At 38.1% G+C, this 19,583-nt stretch overlaps 1 protein-coding gene across 12 annotated transcripts in view; it reads right to left on the minus strand.

The window, feature by feature from the left end:
* The window catches only part of LOC106877485 (intermembrane lipid transfer protein VPS13D), a 178,439-nt gene that overhangs the window by 47,861 nt on the left and 110,995 nt on the right, over positions 1–19,583 (minus strand). For 9 of the 12 annotated variants that reach the window (XM_089349874.1, XM_089349875.1, XM_089349873.1 and 6 more), the window contains 12 exons: positions 17,914–17,975; positions 16,769–16,874; positions 14,972–15,121; positions 13,155–13,293; positions 11,774–12,010; positions 7,653–7,803; positions 6,996–7,212; positions 4,372–4,582; positions 4,074–4,253; positions 2,916–3,082; positions 1,159–1,215; positions 423–503 (listed from right to left, as the gene is read on the minus strand). In XM_089349874.1, coding sequence (XP_089206000.1) covers positions 423–503; positions 1,159–1,215; positions 2,916–3,082; positions 4,074–4,253; positions 4,372–4,582; positions 6,996–7,212; positions 7,653–7,803; positions 11,774–12,010; positions 13,155–13,293; positions 14,972–15,121; positions 16,769–16,874; positions 17,914–17,975 — 1,758 coding nt within the window. The remainder of the gene's footprint in view (positions 1–422; positions 504–1,158; positions 1,216–2,915; positions 3,083–4,073; positions 4,254–4,371; positions 4,583–6,995; positions 7,213–7,652; positions 7,804–11,773; positions 12,011–13,154; positions 13,294–14,971; positions 15,122–16,768; positions 16,875–17,913; positions 17,976–19,583) is intronic. The other 3 variants (XM_089349883.1, XM_089349882.1, XM_089349879.1) reach the window with 1 other exon arrangement.

Consider the following 19,583-nt stretch of genomic DNA (forward strand, 5'->3'; position numbering starts at 1 on the left):
CCTTTACTTCAAGTAGAAATGGAAATACTCGGTGTCCTATAAATGGGACACTGAGACAATGTGAGATAGCTTATTTAATGTTTTCATTTACTGTCCTATTTATAGGACAGTGGGAATTAATGGGTTAAAGCAACTTGTGCCAATGACACATTAAAAACACCTGGTACACACTGTGGAGTGGTTGGCATTAGATAAAGCATCCAACCATGGAAACCAGGACAGACTGGAGCCTGGTGCAGCTCTCCGGTTTACCAGTTCTAATCAAACTATCCAACTCATGCCAGGATGGAAAACAGATGATGATGATGATGATGATGAAAAAGTCTTAGAAATCCTACACAAACAGGGTTATCATGGCTGGATTGCCTTTGATCGTACGTTAGTATTAAGTAAATGCTAACAAATAAGAAAGCGGCTCTTACCTATTTGGGCTATTTGTTGCCTTAGAAGTAATGTGCACTTGGCGTGTACCAATGCCACTGTCTAATGTAAAACGAGGACACCTGAAATTAAAATTTATTATCATTTATCATAAAACTATCATAGCAAAGCTGTGTGGCTATGAATAAATATGTATACAGAAATCATACACAATATGTTTAATAAAGATATATTTTGTCACATTGTGAAAATATAATCTATGAAAGTGTAGCAGCTAGAATAAGAATAGCCTGGGCAAAGTTCAGAGAGCTCCTACCTCTGGTGACAAAGGGCTTCTCACTCAAAGTAAAAGGTAGACTGTATGACGCATGTGTATGAACAGCCATGCTACATGGCAGTGAAACATGGGCTGTGACTGCTGAGGACAAGTGTAAGCTTGCAAGGAATGAAGCCAGTATGCTCCGCTGAATGTGTAATGTCAGTGTGCACACACGACAGCGTGTGAGCGTCCTGAGAGAAAAGTTGGGCAAAATGCTTAGCAATATTGTGCCCATCTTTACATTTTGAGTTAAAGTTCCTCCAAAGTGGACTTTGCCTTTCATCCTTTCGGGGTTGATAAAATAAGTACCAGTTGAGCACTGGGATCAACGAGATTGACTTACCCCTCCCTTGAACTTGCTGGCCTCATGCCAAAACTTGAAACCAATATTTCTGATAGAACTATTCCTTTACAAAAAAGTAACACTATAATCAAGTGATATACAAGAATTTTCTTACCACTGAAGAAGTACACTCTCTGCTGCTACAGTTTGTCTTCCAGCTCTCATAGAACATCTGAGAAAGAAAGAAAATTATGTAATATACAAAGAAACACATACATGTTTGCACATATGACAGGGAACATGAGAGAGTGTATGTATGTTTGTTAAAAAGAATAGCCAAATTTCACAAGGGGATTAATTCCAACAGAAAGTCTAAGAATCAAGAAACTTTAAGTTAAATCTCTTTAATATGAAACATTATTCATTTAGATAACAATTCTGAAATAGTGAGGCTTATAAACAACTAGATAACCCGTGACCTGTTGGGTCACCAACAGTTCAAGGTACCCGAAAATACCATGTATCTCAGGAAACCATGGTCCAATTTATGTGAAACTTGTTTTATTCCGTTTCTATTCACATTTCAACAGTACCTTACTTTCAGAGTATTTTCCCATTATGTGCCGATTTGGCTATTTATAAAGGTACCTGGAAAAACCACGTATCTTGGGAACCGTGGTCCAATCCATACACGACTTGTTTTATTCCATTTGTATTCACATTTCAATGGTACCTTACTTTCAAAGTATTTTCCCATTATGCACTGGTTTGGCTGTATTAAATTACAGACAAGCACTCATGCAAGCAGGCAATCATAAAGGTACCTGAAAAAAAAATGTGTATCTCGGGAACCTGTGGTCCAATTGACATGAAACTTGTCTTATTCCATTTGTATTCCCATTTCAGGGGCACTTTACTTTCTGAGTATTTTCCCATTATGTGTCAGTTTGGCTGTATTAAATTACAGCCACGCACACAAACAAAACTATCCAGGTGTTCACAGTAATAACTCCAGGTTTCACTGCTTAAATTTGTGGAAATAAACCCCCGCTCCAAAAAAAAACACGCATCTTGGGAATCCATGGTCTGATTTACGCTAAACTTGTTTTATTCTGTTTGTATTCACATTTCAGGGGTACCTTTCCCATTATGTGCCGGTTTGGCTGTTTCAAATTATAGACAAGCATGCAAGCAAGCAATCACAGACTTTTAGTATTATATAGATAAATAATTTTGACTCTGGGATTCCTAATCAGCCTCTGTAGGTACATAAATGTAGATATCAATATTTCTGATGGTAGCCTAGTCTCATACAGACAAGAATGAGATAGCGATCTTCTTTCACAAATTAAGCTTATGGATAGAGAATCTTTCAAGTAACAACTAATAATAATTAACTGTAATTATAATAACACCCATTACAAAGCAAATTATCTTCTGGCATCTAATAGTTTTCTTTACACAAAAGGTACTTTGGCTTTATTTTGAGTTAGTAACTCTTAGTTATTTTTAGCTCGGTCTAGAGAACCAGGTTTCATCTTCAAAGTCTAAGAGTGAAACAGATATTGAAAGTGAATGCAGCTGAGAAAGATGCTTACAACAGGTTGTTGATAGACTGGGGAATAAAGAATGGAGAAGTTAAAAATAAAGTGTGTGTGTGTGTGTGTGTGTGCGCTTTTGTGTATGCACATGTGTAATGTATGAAAAGACATTTGAGTGTATGTCACCACAGACACAAAGATATGACCTCTATGTTGTTACTTGAACTGCTTAAAATAGCATACCCTACTGTGTTAAGCAAAAAAAAAAGGAAATATTTGATAATGGAGTTCTACATATTAGAAACACAAGATGATCACAGGTGGAATGCCAAAGATCAATAATTAAATACCAAAAAATTCATTCAGAAAAAAGAAAACAAAAAATACATACCTGGTTGGACACTCTTTGTCAGTAAAACTGAAAAGTAAAGGTGTGACACTTTTTGCTCTTTCATGGTCTTCTGATTGACCTGCAGCTTCCAGTCTGGTGCCATCTTGTTTGAAAATTAATGGAATGCCAGATTTGTTGACAAGCCAATAGGGAGCTGAGATTTGGAGCTACAAAAAAAAAAAAAAAAATATGATAACTATTATTGTTTTACAAGCAATCGATAACATTCCAGTTATGAATGAGATGGAATTTGGTCTCAGTTTTTGAGTCAAGCTATTTCTTTGCTTTCAGTAACTTTGGGAAAGCCCAAAGACCAAAACATTTCATTCCTATTCCATAAAATATAGTGTAGTGATTTCAGCCAGGTCAAACCATTACTAATGTTTTACAAAAGAGTAAATTTTTAGAGTTTATTTGAAGTCATGAGATTAGAGATAACAAATTGGATATATTTGTCACATCATAGCTAATTTGTAAACATGCTACTGGATGTTAGTGCAACATGTATGCTAAGTTTCGTGAATATTGGTTAGCTGGTTTAGGCACTAAGATGGTAACAGACAGACAGAAATTGCCATTTATATATTAGATTAATGCAATATATTTTCTAACCAAAGAATTTCAGAAAATACAAGGATTCTCATTGAATTTGACAAAATAATGTTCCAGTTGTTTGATACTATAGAACTACCTATTCATTGTAATATAGCAGAAGTGGCTGAGTATTTTACAGACCTGTGTATACTTCATAAAATTTAAAACAGAATCAGTGGGATAGAGTGTGTGACAAGGATGACCTTCACAAATCCCAGGTACATTTCATTTAATGTATTTCAAGACAGCTATGTCAAGTCAATTTAACTCCCAAAGATAACCAGCCCTTCTCTAATATCCTTTCTTCTATAGATACAAGGCCTAAAATTTTGTGGAGGGGCTAGTTGATTACATCAACCCCAGTGCTCAACTGGTATTTATTTCATTCACCCCAAAAGGATGAAAGCCAAAGTCAATTTTGACAGCATTTGAATTCAGAATAAAGACAGATGAAATGCTGCTAAGCATTTTGTCCAGTGTGCTAACAATTCTGCCACTTTACTCATTGACTCTGAAGCATTTCTTTGGATATTAGAAATGGGTAAGTCAGTGACTAAGTCTCACCTTGAGTGCTCCTCCTTTGCGTGAAATGATGCGTACAGTCAACGCCAACATTCTCTTATCACTGTCGTATAGTTCAAACCGAGCTTTATAATTGATAGTTCCTGGAGGGATCATCAACTCGTTACAATCTCGGAAATTTTCCAGCTGGATTCCGAGTTCAAGGTGCTGGCTCATGTCAGCCTGAATATAGAAAAAAGCAAGGGAAAACATTGTAACAAGAAGAACTATGAAGAGATGGAATTAAAAGAAAACAAAGTGTTCAATATAAATATTTAAAAAATTGTCAAAGCTCTTTTACCTGATAGAGTGGCTCCTGTTTTCCAGCATCAATTTGACCCTTCATTGAGGTATTCTTGAAGTAGTAAGACATCTCAATTGGTAGCAGATTGCAAAGAGTGACCGGTGGATGAAGAGTAATTGTGTGACCCGGAATATTGTATTCTCGAGCATGTATTCGATGTAGCTGAGTTTCTTCGGGATATTTTCCACGTCTTACAGACACACAAAACCTGGTGACAAACAACAGTAAGTCATGAAAGAACTAGAAATGACAAGAATGTTTCATGCTGTCACAAGACCACAAATCTGTAGGGAATGAGAGTAACTGATAGAACTGTCCTGGGAAATGAAAGGCAAAGCTAACCATAGTAGGGTTTACTCTTACGACAATATTACACATACACTTCAATAACATATAGAAGAGGTGCACTCTGTGCTGTAGTAGAACAAAATTGCATAAGGTGTTCCATAAAGAGCACTGAATTTGAATTGGGTGACACTTTGGTGTTTTGAAGTTTGAAGGCATGCTTTTATCATGTTTGCCATCTCTATTCACTACGATTAATAGATTTTTGTTTGTTTTTCAGAATAGTGTGCAGTGTGTCATGAAGCAGTTTACAACTGAGCAATGCATTCTCATTGTGAAGACATTTTACCAAAATGGAGAAAGTACAGTGTAAACAGCTCGAACACTTTGTACCATTTGGGGGAGAAATGAAGCACCCAACGAGTCTATGGTTTGCAGACTAATGAAGTTTAAAACAACTGGTTCAGTTGCAATGGCCAAATTGCCTGGGTGGAATCATGGAAGACATGTAATTAAAAGCCCAAAGTCCAAAACAAGAACAAAAAAGTTCTGAGAGTGATACATTCTTTTTTCAAGTAAGTATAGTCAACCAATCAGACATACATGCTTTGTTTTGGAAAAAGCCTTTGACAGGGTCCCCCGATACCTTATCTGGTGGTCAATGAGGAAACTTGGGATAGAAGAATGGTTAGTGAGAGCTGTGCAAGCCATGTACAGAGATGCTGCCAGTAAGGTGAGGGTTGGAAATGAGTACAGTAATGAATTCCAGGTAGAGGTAGGGGTCCACCAAGGTTCCGTCCTCAGCCCCCTCCTATTTATCATAGTCCTCCAGGCGATCACAGAGGAATTCAAGACAGGTTGCCCCTGGGAGCTCCTCTATGCTGATGACCTTGCACTAATTGCGCAGTCACTATCAGAACTAGAGGAGAAGTTTCAGGTGTGGAAGCAAGGACTAGAATCGAAGGGCCTTAGAGTCAACCTAGCAAAAACCAAAATCCTAATAAGTAGGAAGGTAGATAAAACACAAACCCCTTCAGGTAGATGGCCCTGCTCAGTATGTAGAAAATGAGTAGGTAGTAACTCTATAAGATGTACCCGGTGCAAGCTATGGACACATAAGTGGTGCAGCAATATCAAAGGCAGATTAACTACGAAGTTAGTTTTTGTATGTGGCAGATGTTCAGGTGCAATAAACACTGTAAACAAACAGGAAACAACTTCTATCTCATTCCAGGGAGAAAAACTAGAGGTAGTCGATAGCTTCTGCTATCTGGGTGACCAAGTTAGTAGTGGGGGTGGGTGTGCTGAAAGTGTAGCTGCTAGAATAAGAATAGCCTGGGCAAAGTTTAGAGAGCTCTTACCCCTGCTGGCGACAAAGGGACTCTCACTCAGAGTAAAAGGCAGACTGTATGATGCATGTGTACGAACAGCCATGCTACATGGCAGTGAAACATGGGCTGTGACTGCTGAGGACATGCGTAAGCTCGCAAGGAATGAAGCCAGTATGCTCCGCTGGATGTGTAATGTCAGTGTGCATACCCATCAGAGTGTAAGTATCTTGAGAGAAAAGCTGAACATAAGAAGCATCAGTTGTGGTGTGCAAGAGAGACGATTGCGCTGGTATGGACATGTGGTGAGAATGGATGAGGATAGCTGCGTGAAAAAGTGCCACACCCTAACTGTTGAGGGAACCCGTGGTAGAGGTAGGCCCAGGAAGACCTGGGCTGAGGTGGTGAGGCAATGACTACTGACCGAGACCTTTGGAAATGTGCTGTGCGTGAGAAGACCCGGCAAGCCAAGTGAGATCGTTGCGAGTGCCCCTGGACTGGCTCTTGTGCGGGTGGCACATGGGATGCACCATTTTGAGCGTGGCTGTTGCCAGTACCGCCTGACTGGCCTTCATAGGATTTTCGAGCGAGATCGTTGCCAGTGCCCCTGGACTGGCTCTTGTGCGGGTGGCACATAAAAGACACCATTTTGAGCGTGGCCGTTGCCAGTACCGCCTGACTGGCCCTCGTGCAGGTGACACGTAAAAGCACCCACTACATTCTCGGAGTGGTTGGCATTAGGAAGGGCATCCAGCTGTAGAAACTCTGCCAAATTAGATTGGAGCCTGGTGTTGCCATCCGGTTTCACCAGTCCTCAGTCAAATCGTCCAACCCATGCTAGCATGGAAAGCGGACGTTAAACGATGATGATGATGATGTAACAAACACTGTGGCAGGAATGTTTTTCAAAAGGCTGCCCATAAATTTCTTCCAGATTAGTCATTATCCTAAACTAACAAACCAAAGCTATTCTGATTTTAAAGAGATTGAGAAATAGAATATAATTACCTGAAACACTCTTTGTTTGGTTTTATAGGCCGACAGACCCGGTGGTAATCAAGGACTTCATCCATTTTACGAACTTTGTCCCAATAGAGTGGTTCACCACATTCTTCCACACGGAGATCAGCTGGGCGAACACAAAGGGATGCAGAAGTGTAAAGAATGGGTACAGGAGACTGGCTATTCGGTTGGATTAATAGCTTCTCTTTCAACATGGTGCATCCTGAATAAGTGAAACAGAAATGAACTTGTTAAAAAATAATTATGCAAAATCGGGAAAAAGTCTTGGTACATGGAATAAAGTTTGTTAATTCATTTAAAACTGAACCTTCACTCCATTGCAGCTGGGAGCTTTCTGCCCTGAAGAACATACAAGAAACAGGGAACTTAGAGTAGCTAAAGAGTGAATACTTGATACTCTGCATGAATAAATAAATGCGTACACACACACACACACACACACACACACACACACACACACACACACAGAGTAAAACTGTGTTTTCAGAAACAGGGGGGAGGAAAAAAAAATACACTCAAATATGGTTTAGTTAACAATTTAGATGACAAGACTATTTTCAGAAACAGAAAAATAAATTTTAAAAATTAAAACATAAGCCTGTCATAATTAATCAAATGTTAATTAAAATATCCATATCTTACCTAGTCCAGTAAAAGGGTACATGACAACCTCAACAGGCATGTGCAGTTTATTAGCAATTGTCAAGGCTGATCTGACAGTGATCATCTTGCGTGCACTTCCTTCTTGTGTGACATCAAATACAAAACGAGCCACTTGCTGACGCATTGTTTGCTACAAGACAGCAGATTGAGCACAGATTTATAAACAGAACAACAACATAACAGACACTACTCAAGAACAATTAATTAAAATACACATCAATTAATTACTCATGTAAATTGATATGAAAATTCATAGTCTAGTTACTGAAGCAAATGAGTAACTTGTACCAGTTGATAACAAAATATTGCCTAATCAGGATTGTTAATTACAAAAGACATTGTTAACTATGAAAGACATTTAAAATATCTTTATTTTTATGGCTGTAAGGAAGACTTGTCTTCTACGTCTTAATATTATAAATTGGTTCAATTAAACTGTACAAAATTAACAATTATATTTGCTTTCATTATGCAAATTACTATTAACACATTTCAGCCATTCATATAAAAACTTTACAGACAACTTATCTTAGCCCATCCTGTCACAAATATAAATAATGATAGATTCAAAATCTAAAAACCGGCCGCAATCCAAGAATCCATTAATGTGACAGTGTGAGTTGGGCAGAAAATAAGAGCCAATGCTCGTACAGAACAAAAACATCAAAAGATCAATTACAAATAATTAATAGAAACAAATCTTCAAGTGGACTGATTTGGGATACTACTAATCATTAATAATTTCATAATTATGCCTTGCTAACATGCTCAAAATACAATTAGTAATAAAATTAATCATAAATAGTCTAGGTTCTCGTTTCTTATTCTTTTATCCTAATTTTAGTCATTGGGCTGTAGTCATGAAGGACCACCACATTCGTGGACGTCAATTAATTAAATCTACCCCAGAACTTTTGGTAGTTATTTTGTCAGCTGTGAAAAAAAGAATGGCATTATTGGCCTGAATGTACAGGGACATAACCAAATACCACAATGTATTACACACACACATTCGTATCTTCAGATGCTGGGCTTCACTGAGGAAATGACAAGAAACTGAGAGTTGTGACGATTTGCTGTACTTTAGAAGCTGCGTCAAGGTAAGTAAATCATGGTCATCCATACATACAGGTATGTCCTTTACAGGTTCTGGTGCACATAAAATGCACTTGTGCTGGTGCTGCATAAACACAGCAATATAGGTGGCATGTAAAAAGCACTCAGTACACTCTGGAAAGTGGTTAGCATTAGGAAGGACATCCAGCCAAAGAAACCATGTCACAACAGACAACTAAAGTCTGGACAGCTCCCTAGCTGGACGCCTCCCCAGCTGGCCAGCTCCTGTCAAACTGTCCAACCCATGCCAGCATGGAAATTGAATGTTAACCAATCATCATCATCATCGTTTAACGTCCGCTTTCCATGCTAGCATGGGTTAGACGATTTGACTGAGGACTGGTGAAAGCGGATGGCTACACCAGGCTCCAATATGATTTGGCAGAGTTTCTACAGCTGGATGCCCTTCCTAATGCCAACCACTCTGAGAGTGTTGTGGGTGCTTTTACATGCCACCCGCACAACCAATGATGATGATAAATATTCATCTGAAGAATTTCTGCACAAGCTCTACCAGTAAAATTTCACAATCAAGGCTTCAGTCAATGTAAAGCTTACCCAAGGTGCTGTTCAGTGAGACTGAACTCAGAATGACATGGTTGTGAAGGTTATTTTTTTCACCACACAACTGCCTGCACCTATTATGTCAATGAATTTTTTTAAACAAGTAAACTTATATGTAAAAAGCAACTAATTCATGAATATACATAACACTATTATTGTAATTCCAATTTAAAAAGAAATGTCTCTTATAGAAAAGGAAGTTTAAACTTTCTCAAATGGTAAATTACCAATAAGAATTAATGGCCCAATCACTGAAAAATATTACAGAGTTATTTTCAGCAAAACTATCACAGAGATTGAAACAAGCTTAAAAAATGTTTTGGAACTAAGAAGTGGAGGGAGAACTTCCCATGATATTGTAAATCTTCCCAGAGGTCAATGCAGTTGGTGTTCAGACAGAAACTTCTGTAGGCTGATACCTGTGGGGTAAAATGTGGCTTGCAGTTCTAGGTAGGAAGGGATGGGCAAAATATTTAGAGTAAGATTTCAATGGAAAGAAAATAGAGGTGATGAGTAGAGGAGAGGTAAGTGTGATGTGTAGCTTACTAGTTCACAGTCATCAAAAATAGACCAACAACAACATGTTAATAACAATACATGCAACATCCATGTACTACTGACTAACTTGTAACCAAGCATGAAGAATTAGGGACGATATGCTCTTTAGCAAAATTACTCACATGCGAAACTAACTATATCAAACACCAAGGCTATCAACAAAAGGATTACAATAGCTATATAACAAAATACAGTAAGAAAGCTGTTTTAAGTTTCTTTGTATTTTCCTTTCTTACAAAAGATCCTACTTTAGATGTTAGAACTCTCTTCTTATTACAAACTTATATTTGCCAAACATCATTCATAATTTTTTCTCATTTTGCTTGTGTTATAATCAGTGCTTAAATTTTGATTTCAATACTGATAAGAGTTGGGTGAGTTTACAGTGGAGCATATCTTCAGTGCCATCAAACGCTTTCTCATCTCTGTAAGGTTCAGTAACATTTTCAGAGCTAACCTAATTACTCCTGTATTCATGCATGTGTGTGTGTGTGTGTGTGTGTGTGTGTTTCCATGCATACATGTTCTTCGTATACCATGGTAGATATACAATATCATTACTCTCCCTAATACGACTGAGATAAGAACAAAAAAAACAAGGCACTATTAACAAATATTTAACAAAAATAAAACAAATTCAACATAAACAATAATTAAATAAAAAGTACTAAAAAGGAAAAGGAAAAATTAACCAGGATTACTCTTTTACTCTTATACTTGTTTCAGTCATTTGACTGCAGCCATGCTGGAGCACCGCCTTTAGTCGAGCAAATCGACCCCAGGACTTATTCTTTGGATGCCTAGTACTTATTCTATCGGTCTCTTTTGCCGAACCGCTAAGTTACGGGGACGTAAACACACCAGCATTGGTTGTCAAGCGATGTTGGGGGAGACAAACACAGACACACAAACATATACACATACATACATATATATATATATATATATATATATATGTATCATCATATCATCATCATTGTTTAACGTCCGCTTTCCATGCTAGCATGGGTTGGACGATTTGACTGAGGACTGGTGCAACCGGATGGCAACACCAGGCTCCAATCTAATTTGGCAGAGTTTCTACAGCTGGATGCCCTTCCTAACGCCAACCACTCAGAGAGTGTAGTGGGTGCTTTCACATGTCACCCGCATGAAGGCCAGTCAGGCGGCACTGACAACGGCCATGCTCGAAATGGTGTCTTTTATGTGCCACCCACACAAGAGCCAGTTCAGAGGCACTGGCAACGATCTCGCTCGAAAACCCTACGAAGGCCAGTCAGGCGGTACTGGCAACGGTCACGCTCAAAATGGTGCATCTTATGTGCCACCCGCACAAGAGCCAGTCCAGGGGCACTGGCAACGATCTCACTTGGCTTGCCGGGTCTTCTCACGCACAGCACATTTCCAAAGGTCTCGGTCAGTAGTCATCGCCTCAGTGAGGCAGTCATCGCCTCAAGACAGGCTTCTTTCAGTTTCTGTCTACCAAATCCACTGACAAGGTTTTGGTCGGCCCGAGGCTATAGTAGAAGACACTTACCCAAGGTGCCACGCAGTGGGAATGAACCTGGAACCATGTGGTTTGTAAGCAAGCTACTTACCACACAGCCACAAATTTTGAAACAATAAAATTTCATCCTGAAACAATTTCCACCTAAAATTTTCAAATATGTCTTAGAAATGTTCTTGATTCTATTTATAATGTATTCCAGTCGCTACAGATGTAGTTAGTAGCAAAACCAACTAATACTGAGAAAAGAGACAGAGACAGCAGAAGAGAAACATAGATTGTTGGTAAATAGGGGGAAGTATTATGCAAGCCAGGCATTCTTTAGTATGAGAACATAGCACTAACACCAAGATACCTCATGTGGAAGAGAATCCCCATCCCTGGTAAGATTACAATCACCCGAACGGTATCTGGCAGTATAGTTCAGCACGCCGCCGGAAATGGGTTCAAAAGATACCTGCGTGCGGATCACTTTCTCATCGGGTTGAGCATCACGGAAGTAGATTCCAACTTTATCTACGGTCACAGCAGAAAGTTTCTGCCAGTCATCAGCTTTGACCACAAGTTGATTGACACGAAGTTCATGAGTTTCCTGGAAAACAGGTAAAGAAAAACCTTTGTTACAAGAACATAGAATTTTAACACATACTGTAATGCCTATATTTGTATAATAATTGTTTGTAACATAGTCTCTTTTACTCTTTTACTTGTTTCAGTCATTTGACTGCGGCCATGCTGGAGCACTGCCTTTAGTCGAGCAAATCGACCCTAAGACTTATTCTTTGGAAGCCTAGTACTTATTCTATCGGTCTCTTTTGCCGAACTGCTAAGTTACGGGGATGTAAACACACCAGCATCGGTTGTCAAGCGATGTTGGGGGGATAAACACACACACACACACACACACGCACGCATACATATATATATAAGACGGGCTTCTTTCAGTTTCCGTCTACCAAATCCACTCACAAGGCTTTGGTCGGCCCGTGGCTATAGTAGAAGACACTTGCCCAAGGTGTCATGCAGTGGGCCTGAACCCAGAACCATGTGGTTGGTAAGCAAGCTACTTACCACACAGCCACTCCTGCGCCTAGGCTTGAAGATTACTGATTATACTGACCCTAGTACTTAACTAGTGCTTTATTTTATTGAGCCTGAACAGATCAAAGGCAAAACTACTAATGCTTACAGTAGTAAAATATATTTGTTTGGCCAGACATTCAAAGTAGTTGTGTGTGACCTGCTAGAATTTTTTTTTTTTTTTTTTTTTTGCTGTAGTTTTAGCTCAGAGCTGCAGAGATGCTGATGCACTGCCATTAAAGTTAACCAGTTCCCAGGCTAGGAAACGAACCTGAGCCACCTGGGTGAGAGCCAGGAATCCTAACCACTAGACCACATAGCACTAAAAATCACACTGTCCCACTAAAAATCACAGTCTTAGAAATGAAGAGACATTAAATGATGTAGTCTTAGATATACTACATGAAAAAAAAAAAAGAGTCTGATCATGGCCTGGACACTTTTGATCATTAACTTGCTCAAACAGAATTAACCTAAGACTAATCAACAACAATAACATCAAATTTTGAGCTAGGTGTACCTAGCCGTTGAGCATTCAAATATCTTGGTTACAATACACATCAATATAGCACTAGCAACAAGATGTGAGCTGCCAATCCTTTAAATTAGATATAAGCTTTGCAAAATACATTTTTGTTTTTTAAATAAATATCTACCTTGTGTCGAATTTTCTCCCTCCTTTGGAAGAAAAATGGGACTTCTTCATTTGGTTCAACCTGCTTCCACTCTGTAGCTTTGATATAAGCATCATTGAAATTTTCCAACAATCCACGCTTTGTGTCAACTCCAGAGACACTTGAAAAATAGAAGTTTGAATGAAAAGCATGAATAATGATTAATTTTACATAGAATTACATTTAAAAAAAAAAAAGATAACATTAGGAAGGGCATCCAGCTGAAGAAACCATGCCAAAGCTGACATGGAGCATTATGATCCAGTCAAACCATCCAACCCAAACCAGCAGAGAAAAACAAATGGTAAATAATGATAACCACTTGAGGCAAGCAGGAAATTTTGCTTTAAGAAAATGTTTAATTTTGTATTTTTTTTTTTTCTTCATAAAATGTCAAGGAAAGACGGGCAGATCCTTGATTTTTGCAAACCTTCTTATTCAAATAATTATCAGATGGAAAAACATGGGCAGGTATGAAATTATAGATGTAGTTCTCGGAAGGAAAATTAAATAAAGTTTTTACTGTGGACCATAGAACAAGAGATAAAGAACAGGTGGCAGGATGAGAAAAGACAGGCCTTGGTGGAGAGGGTATATTATTAGGTACTTCAGAAAAGGATAAATCATTGTAGCAGTAATAGAAGAGACAAAGAGAAAAAACAGCATGTATACAAGTGAGTGGTTGAAGCATGTTGACAGCTGAATCTTTGTCAATCATTCATATGATGTTCTTTTGGATTTGGTTGAGGATGTTTGTCTGTGCAATCACAGCATCATCTCACAAATACGAGTAGAATGTGTTGCAGAAATTATGAGCCCATTGAGAATTAATCAATCCAAATTTCTGCTTCAGGATTCTGAATTTATAACCTGCTTGCATCCACAGTAGAACCAGTAATTCTACAGGGAAATAGCCTTTTACCTTCATAAAATACAAAATAAAAATGGAAAATTGGTGCTGCCCTTGACTTCAGTAAAGCATTTTTAGCATAAATGTGTGATTTTCTGATATTTAATTACAAACATACATAAAAAGTATTCATGCTGGTGTCATGGTAAAAGCATGCAGTTGGCATTAGGAAGGGCATCCAGCTGTAGAAACCTTTTTCAAAACAGACAATCGGAGCCTGGAGCAGCTCTCTGGCTTATCAAGCTGTCCAGCCTATGCCAGCATGAAAAATGAATGTTAAATGATGATACAAGATTATTCTTGCTAATACAGAATGTGAGTTGAGGAAAGTTCAGCAACAATTATTGGTAATGTTAAAGGCAATAGCATTACTTTTGCTGAAGTTCTCAAAAGTAACAACAAAACTTTTTATGGGAAAAAGTGGACACATACAACATTGAACTCTAAACACAGGTAGCATTCTAAGAACACAGTTATGTGCTTGATTTCTTTCTCTTTTCTTCTACATGAACAACCAGGTAATGGCTGCCTTATGTTGTCTGTAATATGCACAAGCAACTTCAATGAATATATTTCATTTTATGCATGATTTTACTGTATCTGATCTTAATCCTATCGTGAATGAGAACAAAAACAGTTAAACCCTTTTTTGCAAAAAAGAATTCATAAAGACATTCCTTCAACAAATGCAAACGTACTGTTTGATTAATTTGATTGTAAAACATAAATTACATTTATTTACGGCTCTAAATAAACATGGTCGAATATATATCAAGTACAATTATATGAACAAATGTGGCATGTGGAATAAAGTTTTCTATTGCAACAGGTTTGAATTCAAGCGAAAGACATTTATGTACATATAGGTATTGGTATACAGTCAACTTACCAGGCAGGGGTGGTGGTTACAGTCAAAAAATGGAATGGCAGTCCTGTGTGATTTCGTATGACAAAAGGCACAAATGGAATACGTTTTTGTAGACCAAATTTCTTGGCGACTGTTTGAGATAACTTTGTTGATGAATCCTTGCTGGTGTTTCTGCAATGCAACCAAATGCATTCCATTGAAATTCAATCACTGGGAAAGAAGGTGTGTGTGTGTGTGTGTGAATATATATATATAGGTCTTGACAATGGATATTCTAGATGTTTGATCACCTAAACTATTTACTCATTCAGTCAGCATGTATGTGGGTGATAATTCTGTAATGTGTGCCCTTAACATACACCTACATACACATTCTCTCTCTCTCTCTCTTTCAATATATATATCAGGGACATGCCGCCTAATTAAGCAAAGTAGGCAGTACCTACCTTGAATAAAATAGATCGATAGCAACATTTTCCTTTTATGGTAAAATATGCACCTAATTCAGTAAAATCTTGAAGGTTACTTTGATTACTATGCATAAAATGCAAAATATTTTTTTTGTTCTAGATTAGGTAGGCATAATTCGCCCAAGCCTTTCAATCTCAGTATCTAAGCTAAGCATAGTACTGCTGCAGCACATGTGCTGCATACATTCCTACAACAACGTTTTCTTTATGTGCTGTAAAGGCAGATGTAAATCTACCTTCAACTCTGTCATGCGGCTGTGTTTCGCTTATTTTTAGTATGTTTTACTACATAAGTGTCACCAACTGCCTAGCCTGAGTAATTACTGATAGCACGTGCCTGATATATATATATATATCATCATCGTTTAATGTCTGCCTTCCATGCTAGCATGGGTTGGACGATTTAACTGAGGACTGGCGAACCAGATGGCTGCACCAGGCTCCAATCTGATCTGGCAGAGTTTCTACAGCTGGATGCCCTTCCTAACGCCAACCACTCCGATAGCATAATGTGTCACCGGTACGAGGGCCAGTCAAGCAGTACTGGCAACTGCCACGCTCAAAATGGTGTCTTTTCACATGCCACCTACACAGGAGCCAGTCCAGCAGCACTGGCAACGACCTCGCTCGAATGTTTTTTCACGTGCCACCGGCACAAGTGCCAGTAAGGCAACGCTGGTAGCGATCACTTCAAATGGTGCTATTTACATGCCACTGGCACGGAAGCCAGGCTGCTGCTCTGGCAACGGTCATGCTCAGACAGTGAGTGTCCAATGAAGAAAAGGTATGCATAAGTGGGCTGGCTACACCCCTGGCAGAGGCCTTGGATTATGGTCTCACTTGGCTTGCCGGGTCTTCGAATTTGTGTGTATGAAGGCAGCAAGTAGGCAGAATAATCGATGTGCTGGACAAAGTGCTTAGTAGCATTTCTTCCAGTTGTTTATGTTCCAAGTTCAAATACTGCCATAGTCAACCTTACCTTTCATTCTTTTGAGATTGATAAAATAAAGTATCAATCATTTACTGGGGTCAATATAATTGACTAACACCACCCCTTAAAATTATTAGCCTTGTGCCATATATCGAAATAATTTTCATCATTATTATTTATCATAAATTATATGCACAGACACGAAAAGGAATTGTTGGATACTAATTATTATTATCACTATTAATATTAAGAAATCATTAACTTTGTGTTTCTTTAGTGGTGTTCCACTGGATTAATTGTAAGATATCCCCTTAATGCAGAAGTCATCTACTATATATCTGGTACATCAGATCTGAGAAAAATATCCAAGAAAAGTATAATGATGGTGCCAATACTGACACTAAGACAAATATATACCTGTTTTCTTCAGTATTTTTGTAATAATCTTCTGTCCACTTGAGTCGTGTCTTAGTGTACTGGTCAATGAAGGCACTGGTCAAATTAATGTTAAGGCAATCCATGGCTGCAGCAAAGAAAATTTAAGATAATCTGAAAGGGCATGTATAAGATAACATTGATGAAAGAAGTACTAGAAAGACTTTATATGGCTGCTTGACCTTCTAAAGATAGTAACCAGATCTCGCTCAAATCACATCCTGCTGTCTTAAATAGAGAAAAACACATTAGATAATGTAGTTCTAGATATTACTAAAAAGTAGGCTGATCATGGCTGAACAAGTATGAATAAGATAAGCAGCTATATCTAAAATAGAAAACAATCATATGAGACAATGTTGTACCCTACTGTATTTTGAAAGATGAATGAAATATCTTTGATCTTAGGTAAATGGAAAGTGACTTGATGCTAAATAGCAACAACAATATAACCAACACAACCACAAACAAAACTCCTCACCATAACCATCAGCAAAACAGATACAACCAACACCACCACCTTTTGAATAGTCAGTTGGCAACAACAGTAAAAGTATAAGCATGATTGCAATATCTGTAGCTACATATGTTAGAGACTTCAGAAAGAATTTCAACACAATGCATGCTATGGATAACACAAATAGGTCATAGTATGAAGTGAAAAGCCTTATCTTTAAAAAACACTTTGAAAAATATATGGTCAAACTGTATCCAGGACTTCACAAGTTTTCTGCAAGCAGAAAGTCCGCATCAAATTCAGAAAGATTTTGTGACACCTGCAGATGATGTAGAGTTTGAATAAATCATAGGGGACGATGTGGCTGAGATGCTAGTGTCCTACAGACCAAGTTTATCAAATGAGGAGCTGACACTGTTAGAACAAGAGCAAGCTGATAATACAGAAATACTATCAAATCCACTTAAATTGACTGTAGAGAATATGGCTAATGGGCTGGCACTTAAGAGAGGAGGGTCTGCAAGTTTTTGTTGATAAGAACCCTAATCATAAACATAACAAAAATTACAGGAGGGGTTTACAATGAGTTTAGTTCCTACACTGCACAATAGAAAGGAATGATTCACCATAAATAACAAACAACTATATTTATATAAATAGTTTAACTTACAGTCTATCTTTAATTCTAATTTTCTCTCAGCTTCTTCTATGTACTCCCAGTTGATATTGCACCTTAGCAAAAAAAAAAAAAAAAAAAATACAGTACTAACTGAAAAAGTAAACATCAAGTGATTCATTATTACATGTATAAATTCAATATTATTACTGTATTTTCTGGCATACAAGTCGAATTTTTCAGACCAAAATTTACAGCCAAAAGAAGTAGGTCAACTTATACACCCAGATGACTTTGATGGACAGAAAATTTCAAGTGAAATGCTGCAGGATTTGGAAAGATAGTAACGATGGCTGAACGTCTATGCTATAAACTATGTCAACAGGCATGTCAGAAAATATGGTATTGAATTCATACAGATCAATAAATTCATTACATTTATGGATTCAATATTATTTCTACTCTTCAATACAATAAGAACACTAAAATATAGCTATTAGGGTGGAAATGATAACGGTTTAAGATCATAACAGGAACAGATTTCTTAGTAGTGAAATTTGTAAATTTATTTATAGGGAGTGGAAAAGAGAAAGAAGTTGTGATACATATGCCTTTATCAGGGACTTATGTAGTGTAAGTAAAACCAGTTGATGTTGGGTTCTTTTTTTTTGTATTGTGTACTGATGACATCAAAGGATGGACTGATATCAAAAGGCTGACTGAATGTATGCATGCAACACAACACAGAAGGAACTGGATAGTTTTGGCAAGCTGAAACCTGGACACAGGGAGGGCAACTAGCAGGTGGCTGAGTTGGGAGGAAGAATAGTTTCCATGATTCTTTACAAGGCGTCCAGGACCTATAGAAGAGGAGGAGGAAAGAGGAAGGTATCCTCAAACCATAGTCCTGGCATGAATGCTCACAATAGAATAGACTCCACTAAAAGCACCCAAGCATCAGACTGTAATGTCAAAATGGGTGAGAGCTTAAATTTACTATTCACATAAGACACAGCAAGACTGGACATCAGGACACAAAGAGCTGGAATCAACTTTGCAAGGCATCACATCTGACAGACTAATTGATTCAAACCAATTTGCTACTCATGACTGGGAGTGTTTTTACTGACACTGGAAAGATCTGAACTTGGTCAGATTTGAACTCAGAATGGAAGACTCTGGAATAAATACTGCAATGTATTTCAGCCAATGCATTAGTCATCATCACCATCTTCAGCATCTAATGTTCCTTTTCCCATGCTGGCATAAGTTGGACGGCTCAACAGGAACTGGTGGGCCACAAGACAGTACCAAGCCCAATGTCTGCTTTGGCATAATTTCTAAAGCTTGCTCTTTCAAATACCAACCACTTTAGAGTGTACGGGGTGCTTTTTTTCATGCCACCAGTAAGGCCACTAAGTACTCACAAGGCCCCCTCAGTTGGATGGAGTATAGTAGTAAGGGATGAGAAAGTATGATAAAGGAACATATTCTTCCAATTTGCTTCCTGGTTATTACTTAGGACATGGATTGGATTAGATTGTCTATGTTCAGTCCACTGTAGGATGAAGGCCTCAGCACCATCCACTGCAGGATGAAGTCCTCTCCACCAACCATGGTCTGATGTGGAGGCCATGAATTTGAGCTTGAGATCATACTGGTTTGATGAGCCTATTCTGCCATACTGGCTTAACATGGCTTGACAGAGGAATGCCATTTTTAGA

This window comes from Octopus bimaculoides, chromosome 3, assembly GCF_046866305.1.
Source record: "Octopus bimaculoides isolate indiv1 chromosome 3, ASM4686630v1, whole genome shotgun sequence".
Lineage (NCBI taxonomy): Eukaryota > Metazoa > Mollusca > Cephalopoda > Octopoda > Octopodidae > Octopus > Octopus bimaculoides.